This window comes from Solanum verrucosum, unplaced genomic scaffold (genome assembly GCF_900185275.1).
Source record: "Solanum verrucosum unplaced genomic scaffold, falcon-dt-bn FXZP01000121.1, whole genome shotgun sequence".
Lineage (NCBI taxonomy): Eukaryota > Viridiplantae > Streptophyta > Magnoliopsida > Solanales > Solanaceae > Solanum > Solanum verrucosum.
Window position 1 is genome coordinate 302,806 of NW_026020509.1, and position 8,977 is coordinate 311,782.

Below are 8,977 nucleotides of genomic sequence, written 5' to 3' on the forward strand. Positions count from 1 at the left end.
CACTGTTTTGGTTATTACATAAGCTTTTAATTAATTTATTTTTGTGTGTGAAATATTCTGGGTTCACATGAAAATTGAAAAATGGGTGATGGTAGTGAGCAGTTTTATTTTAGTATAATTGAAATTATTATTTTCTTAGTGTGCAATTGATTCTTTGATTTATAACGATAATTCACTACCTTAATAATTATGCACCAAACATAATATAATATAATGTTATATGTAACTCTCTGTTTTGACAAGTTAAATATATTAATACATACTTTGTTGAGAATATATTTTTTTGTATTTTTTTTTCTATATTTTACTATGCATGTTAATCACAAAGTGGTAATTTTATTTCTTTATTTATTTGTACATGTTAATCACAAAGTGGTAATATTTTTTTAAGGCTCAATGGTGAGTCCTCTTATATTTGGCATTATGTCATTGATTGAAGGTAAGACGAAGGATTCAAGTCCTATCGCACCAAGAGCGTAATCGGGTGAGAGTCCTGATGCATCATGATAATAAAATGTTGGGTTGGGTCCCAACAAATAATGACCTAAAATGCCTTCTTATGGGTAAGACGCTTGGTTCAAGTCCTAACATAATATAATGATGATGTAATGATGACTGAGCAAATTAATATGCTCTTGATAAAAGTCATGAAATCCGCCCAATTGATTTGATCCATTCTCTTATGTGAATGTGATAGCAGTACATAAGATGTCTGAAAAATGACAAGTGGTTGAATGTATGAATATGGGTGTGGTAAAATGTTAATGGTCATCATTGTGGTAACTAAAAGGAAGAAAATTATGGGTTCTTAAGATGTTCCTTCAAATGTGAAGATAATTTTATCCATTAAAGTGGTATAAAAGGTTATTGGACACATTGTTTCTTAAGATGGTCCTTCAAATGTGAAGGTAATTGTTAAAGGTAATTTTTATCCATCAAAGTGGTATGAGAAGTTATTGGGTACATTGTTGTTGGTGCAACCCAATTTGAAAAGTTTTGTAAATTCTCCATCAAATTGAAGGAATACAAAGTGGTAGTATAATTGGTACATTTGACCTCTTAAAGTGATGTTGATGTGAGTCACATAAATTTGATAATGTCAAGCATGACAATGAGTTTATAATAAAAACTTATGGAGCATGTACAAATGGTCATTTCTTGAAGAAAATGTGACTTGTTTTCGTATGGATAAGAACATGTTCATGTATTGTTGGATGAATGTCACATCTCACCTCTACGAGAGGTTTGAGAGATTGAAAGGAAATATTTTGCCATAAATGATCATTTTAGTCATATACTTTGAGTACTACACAAATATTGTGGTATGTTTTATTATGAACTATAGGAGGACAAAAGAAAGAAATAAATCTTTTCTATAAAGGTTGTGGCCATGATCAAAATAAATATTGTTGTGTGACAACACAAATTTGTCATTGGTTGTCAAGAAATAAGTCTTGCATGTAATAATTTTAACCATGACAATAATAATAATTTTCTCCTTGAAGGAGATGGTCACCGTAAAAATGGTGTTGTGAAATTTATGATAGTACACAAAATTAATTGAGAGTTCCGAAAGAGCTAATGTGTTATTACCTGAAATGAAATTGTTCATAATATTGGGGTTGTAGTAAGTCTCAAAAGAAACTTTTTAAGTTTCGATGGAATTGAAAAAAAATAATCATTATATTGAGACTGTAAATTATTGAAAAATTAAATATCTTCAGATTACTACAATCAACGCGGGTTATGACTATTTACATAAAAGGTTACCCGCCTTTCTCTTGTTTGTTGAATATGAGCATGATGAAGGAATCACATGCAAAAGTAACTAGAAGTTTACTAGAATAAATATTAGTTGGCCATTCTTGTTCAAATGTGATGCAAAAGAAGTTGAGAATTCACGTGGCAATATGTCTGAAGGAATAAAAGATTCTTCAAGATTCTCTTTTGTAGCTTGTTCTCATGACAAAACGATAACTGTATCAATTAAGGTTGGAATTGTATCCCCTGAAATTATTTGGAACATATAGAAAGGTGAATATGAGCCCGCTCACTTGCCATGTGGACCGTTCACTATTATGATTTAATAGATGTATTTATGGTATGTAAGGTTGTTTGTTCGAATTGTTAAATTAATAACACAGTTTCAAACTATAAAATTATGTTGATAATGCTGGTTGGTTTAGCAAAAATTGTATGCCTCCAATTATAGCTAGACCAATGATTTTGAGAACAAATCTCTCAAATAAAATTTGGTATGAGATGAGTTTATTTAACAAGTATGCATCAAGCCAACAAAGTTCTCCCATCACAATTGGTTCAGGGTCAGGAACCAAATAATTTCCATCTAAAATTTGATGTGTGCACATATGATTTATTGCTCCACCACGCACAAAGATAGATACCCAAATGAGGTTGGGGGTAAATGTTAAATTTCCTAACATTAGGGGGAGATATGTGTAGCAACTGAAAATTATGTGTGGGGTGAATATCTAGATCCTCGTTAAAAAAAATGTGAACTTGAAGTTCAAGAGATAATTCATTTGCAATGTTGCAAATAATTTGTCAGATGTATTTGCTAACCCAATATTTTAATTAAGCTGCAAATGCTTCAATAAAAATTTCTTGAAGGACAGAGTCTATGGTACATCAGAAGCGTGATAGACCAATTGATTCCAAACGTAAAACTCCTTGAGGAAGGAGATGAGCAAATTATCAAAATGGTCATGATAATGAAGTAAGTGCTTTGAAAGAGCACTATGACATAACACTTCATAAAACCTTGGCAAAGGTTCAGGTACTTGAAAATGATGAAAAATGAAGAGATCTCGATAAGTTATGTCGTATTGGAATCGATATCAAAATGACCGTCGACGGTATCTTTGATATGAAGTAGCATTCAATGCTATAAATGATTACGAGGATCTTAAATTCGAATATGTCATATAGTGTGGACAGATAAATGATTGGCACTATTCAAGTATATTTTGTTTCACTTAGAAAAGTGATGTTTTTGATCTTATAGTTCATGAATCAAAATATAATGTCAGTGTGGTACAAATGAATAATTGTGCGAAAGTATAACAATAAGATATAAAGTGTGGTTTGTGCCTCGGGGCATAAAAGGTTTTCGCAAAAATTGTGATATTATTAAATGGAGATATATTCTCCAGTGGTGGATGCAATGAGACTTGTTTCAGTCTAACAATAGATGAAATACTTGAATATGTATAATAAATGATTATTATGTCTAACTAGACGATGAAGGTTATATGAAATCCTTGAAGGATTTAAAAGGTATTAAAGCAATTCCATTGAGTATCCAATGGCTCTGAGACTGCTTAACACAGAGAAAGAATCTTTTTCATCTCATGAAAATGATTTAAAATGTCATGTATTAGTGCAATTGGTGCACTTACAAATTGCTGGTTATGCAAATGCTAGAGGATTATTTTATATACATAACGAAAGTTATGTGAAGGGATTGTCATATTATCATTCAAGTTATGACTAGAAATTAACAAAGGAAGTGACTTAACACATAGAAGATGTGTGATTTTCTTTCAGAAGAAAAGACGAGCTTCAATAAAATTGAAATGATCAATTCCCGAGTTAGAAATGATTTGATTATGTAGATGTAGAATATTTATTTGATCTGCATAAAGCTCGATCGCAAATGGACTATTTATTTACATATGGAGGCACAACAAAATCTTGGCATTCAAAGAATCAAATCATGCAGAAATAATACTGATTTATAAAGAAAGTTGGAAGTGTGTTTGGTTGGAATCATGATCTATCATATTCAGAAAATATGTGATTTTCTTTTGAAAAGGATATTCTAGCCACGTCCATATACGAAAACGATATATAGCTCAACTGAAGGGAGGATACAATCAACGGAGATCGGACAAAACATATTTCACCAAAACACTTTTACACACATGATCTTCAACAAAATGGTGAGATTGACGTTCAAAGACTCATTCAAGTGATAATCTTGTAAACTTATTCACTACCCAACATCAATACTTGAGAAGTTGTGATATAAGATATGAAATGAATCATCTCCGAGATATAAGTAGAGTTTTTATCAGGGGGAGAAAATACGCATTGTACTCTTTTCCTTAACCATGACTTTATCCCAATTGGGTTTTCCTAGTAAGGTTTTTAATGAGGCAACATTCAAAGCGTATTAAAAGATATGTGTACTCTTTTTCCTTCACTAGGATTTTTTTCCCATCGGGTTTTTTTCCTAGTAAGGTTTTAACGAGGCATATTATCTATGGGCATCCAAGGGGGAGTGTTATAAAATAATATATTGTGGATGTCCACTACATCAAGAAGTTACTCCATTACCTTCATTCATTATAAAGATAACTATAACCTCCACCTTTATAACAATTATTCTTGTAACCTTTCACTTCCATAACCTCCCCCATTATATTCATGTTAATGTCATGTTTATGACTAACCTTTTGTATGCCTCTATGTTACACTATAAATAGAGGCATAAAAGTTCATATTGTATACACTTGAAGACTTGAAAGAATAAGAAAATACTCTCATATCTTGTCTCTATATTTCTATTGTTTTCATCTTTATACTGTTCTTTTGTTCTTAAGTTTTATAACATGGATATGATTTTAATTTTTTAATTGTATTTTTTAAATTATAAATATGAAAATTCCATTATTCATAAAAACTATTTAAAGAATTTCAATTCTTATACCACAAACTTAATTTATAGATAAAGTATCTGAATATTCTAAAACATCGCATTAGCTGGCATGTAGTATATTGCTTAGTAGTATAGAGTAACACATTGCTCTTTTGAGTAAAAAAATTACTCCCTCCAAACCAATTTATGTGTCACTTTTCGAATTTCGAGATTCAAACAAATCAATCGTTGATCAAATTTTTTTTATATATGTTTTAATTATTTTGAATTGTCAATTATTATGATTTATAGTACTTTTTACATATTTTACAAATATATAAATTTCATTTCAAAAGATTTAAAAATTTCACGCGCAAATTTCCAATCAAACTTAAAAGGGTACCATTAAGAAAAATGGTCCAAGATTAAATTGATCAACGAGCAAAGATGGTGACCAAAAAAGCCCACTATGTTTGGTTTAAGGAGAAATTACATAATCCCATTAATTTGAAAGTTAATTACTTAGATACATTTTAGTTTGCATCACTATGTATCTTATCAGATTTTGGTGCCTTCAGATACGTTCAGATATATCTATATCTGATAAATGGGTTAAATTATGTGTAATTTATTTTAGATACATTGTATTCAAATGAATTCGCATGTATTTGAGATACATAATAAATCTCGTTGGCCTCCCTCACCTCTCTCCCATCTTGCTTGCCACTCTCCCATCTTGCTCGCCACTCTCCCATCTTGCTCGCCACTCTCCCATGTATCTGGTATCCCAGATACATACGAATCTCGCTCACCTCCCTTCGCAATTTCACTCGCTTCTCTTCCTATTTTTGTGTATCTAGTAGCAAAAATACATGTATTTAAGTGTATTTTTCTCAATATATGGTAGAAAACTCTAAATAAGTGATAAGATACGAAATATTTTGAAAGTATAAGAAATAATACTTAATGCTTTTATCGCTTACATGATAAAATATGTCTAATTACGTAATTTTCCCTTGCTTCTCTAATGCTTTTATCGCTATTTCATGAAGTCTCTTGGTGTAAAAACTACCTGATTTGGATTGTGAATGAGGCTTATGCTTTATACGAATGATTTGTGTTTGCTTAATACATGCGTATCATTTATTGTTGAAAGAATAATAATAATAATAATAATAATAATAATAATAATAATAATTTTTTAAAAAAAAAGTGAATAAATTGTACACTTATCATAGTCTAATTTTATTTCTTTTTAAATCCACTTTATTCTACTTTGAACTATCTAAGACATACTCATATTCCAGTTCCACATGCACTAATATTGGAATGTTGTCCTTTCAATAAATGGATGGTTGTGAGCAAACAACTCATTTTCAACAGCATATGGGCTTATCTTTTAAATAGTTAGTGCATATAAGTAAAATGTTATTATTCCCTTGAATTTAGACTCAACGATTCCATAAAGGCAATCAATTCCCCATATCAACATGTCCCAAAAGCATTTTTTTTTGTAAATTCATCTACATATAGTGCATAGAAAAAGTCGTTATTCCTTCTTTTATTGGTAAACAGTATCATGATTGCGAATTGAATAGGATTCTATTAATAAATAAATGTACGTCTCCCTATTGGTGCTCATATCTACTGAAAAAAATATACTAGTAACAAAGAACCATGCCATTACAAGCATCAATGGAGGAGATTGACAGAGAAGCAACAAAAAATGAAATAAACTATAGAGGAATCAGAGCCATGCCCTTTGTCATAGGTATTTTTTGTATTAGTGAATAGTCTCATAATTGTTCCTTTTCTTGACACTATTTTATACTTTTCGATGTATGTTAAACATCATATAGCTGAGTCCAACTTGTTGTTGTATGCTTAAAAACTGCAGGGAATGAGACATTTGAGAAGCTGGGAACAATTGGAAGCTCATCAAATCTCTTGGTTTACTTGACAAGTGTTTTCCATTTGAAGACCATAACAGCTACTAATATTGTCAACATCTTCAATGGCACTTGCAACTTTGGCACCTTGCTTGGAGCTTTTCTATCTGATACTTACTTTGGTCGTTATAACATCCTTGGATTTGCCTCAGTGTCCTCCTTCTTGGTACAATAAATAATCGTGTTGAAAATCTTTTTATGGTAACCAAACACTAGAAAATGACTTCCTAGGACAAAAGTTGTCTAGAAAATGACTTCCAACATACCATACACACACACACACACTAAACCATTGTTTATAAAACCTTCTAATTACCAGATCTCTTCTTTAATTTACAGGGAATGCTAGTTCTGACATTAACAGCAGCAGTCTCAAAGCTTCATCCACCTATATGTGGAAACCAAGAACCTGCACCAGTATGTGTTGGTCCAACACCAGGACAAATGACATTTTTACTAGTAAGCTTTTGTTTGCTAGTAATTGGTGCTTCTGGCATAAGGCCATGTAACTTAGCATTTGGAGCTGATCAATTTGATCCCAAAACTGAATCAGGAAGAAGAGGAATCAGTAGCTTCTTCAATTGGTACTATTTCACTTACACATTTGCTGTGATGGTCTCATTGACTGTCATTGTGTATGTTCAAACAAGTGTCAGTTGGTCATTGGGATTAGCAATCCCAACAATTATGATGTTCCTTTCTTGTGCACTTTTCTTTGTGGGTACTAAAATTTATGTCAGGCATGTGCCAAAAGGTAGTCCTTTATCAAGTGTGGCACAGGTCTTAGTGGCTGCATTCAAGAAAAGGCACTTGCAGCTGCCAGAGCAACCATGTTACTCCCTATTCAACTATGTGCCTTCCAATTCCTTGAGTTCTTTGCTTCCTTACACTGATCAGTTTAGGTAACTCCACTTGCCAGCATCAAAGTTACGAGTTAATTTTGCGTAAATTGACCCTCAAAGTTAGATAAATTACTGGCTAACTAAAAGGGCTCATGATTTCAGATTCCTGAGTAAAGCAGCAGTAAAAACACCAGAAGACCAAATAAACTCATCAGATGGATCAGCAGTCAATCCATGGAGGCTTTGTAGCATTCAACAAGTGGAAGAAGTGAAATGCTTACTAAGAGTAATCCCAATATGGGTTGCTGGAACTATCTATTATGTCTCTGTTGTTCAATCACAAAATTATGTCATCTTCCAAGCCTTACAAAGTGACAATCAACTAGGCCACAACAATTTCCACATCCCACCAGCATCTTTCATAGTCATTTCCATGCTCAGCATAACCATTTGGTTACCAATATATGACCGCGTTTTACTTCCATGGCTTCGGAAATTCACAGGGAAAGAAGATGGTTTCAGCCTTCTCCAGAAAATGGGAATTGGAATATTTCTATCGATCGTAACAATGATCATATCAGGGATTGTTGAAGACAGGAGGAGGACACTGGCAATGACTAGGCCAATGCTACAAATGACTCAAGAGAAAGGTGCAATTTCATCTATGTCAGGACTATGGCTAATACCTCAGATGGCATTATCAGGTGAGCATTTGCAAATCAATGTTTGTTTTACAATTTTGCTCATCTTTTCAACTTCGACTTGAAATAGAGAATTTGAAGTTGAAAAACTGATTTTAGGAGTAATACTGTTAAATAGTAGTAACAATATTCAATCTTTATTCACAAAACTTTTACTTTTGCACCATGCATCGTTGTGGGTGTCTGTCCATGTACCATCCACCACTCCATGCACCAGTAGACAATCGGGGGCATTCATATTTCATAGTCAGAGGTGAAATTCTTAGATTTATGAAAAACAAATAACTGTGAAAGCACTGGACAAGGAGGTTTTCATTAATCAAGAACGAAAGTGAAACTCTTGTTGAGACATAATTTCTACCTTTCAGATACTATTTTTCAACTTTTAACTACAAATACTCGTAATGAATGCAGGTCTTTCTGAGGCTTTTGCATTAATCAGCGAGAACGAATTCTTCTACAAACAATGTCCTGAAAACATGAGGAGCATTGCGGCGTCTTTCTTCTTTGTTGGATTGGCAGGGTCAAGTTATTTGAGCAGTTTCTTTTCATCAGTAGTTCACAAAACATCAAATTGGTTGGCTGAGGATCTTAACAAAGGGAAATTAGACTGTTTTTATTACCTCATTGCTGCATTAGAGATTCTGAATTTGGGATATTTTCTTGTATGTGCAAAATGGTACAAGTACAAAGGAGTGGCAATGTGAAACAAAATTACATTGTGTAATTTTTAGTCAGCAGAAATAGTATGGTAAGTTGTGGCTACAGTGTAAGCTCTAGTTGTTCATGATTTAATACTAATGCTTTGTTAGAACCCAAAATAGA

General features: G+C 32.5%; 1 protein-coding gene across 1 annotated transcript; it reads left to right on the forward strand.

Annotated features, from left to right (window-relative positions):
- Positions 1–6,310: 6,310 nt before the first annotated feature.
- Positions 6,311–8,977, forward strand: LOC125809745 (protein NRT1/ PTR FAMILY 2.10-like). Its single transcript, XM_049489344.1, has 5 exons — positions 6,311–6,431; positions 6,558–6,775; positions 6,949–7,511; positions 7,614–8,155; positions 8,567–8,977. Exons 1-5 carry the CDS (start codon positions 6,338–6,340, stop codon positions 8,857–8,859), a joined length of 1,710 nt encoding a protein of 569 aa, XP_049345301.1. The 5' UTR covers positions 6,311–6,337; the 3' UTR covers positions 8,860–8,977.

Excerpts from the sequence above, each read along its gene's own strand:
- LOC125809745 (XM_049489344.1), top strand. The coding sequence starts at position 6,338 with ATGCCATTACAAGCATCAATGGAGGAGATTGACAGAGAAGCAACAAAA. Across the intron at positions 6,432-6,557 it reads AGCCATGCCCTTTGTCATAG|GGAATGAGACATTTGAGAAG; the intron begins GTATTTTTTGTA and ends TAAAAACTGCAG. Across the intron at positions 8,156-8,566 it reads ACCTCAGATGGCATTATCAG|GTCTTTCTGAGGCTTTTGCA; the intron begins GTGAGCATTTGC and ends TAATGAATGCAG.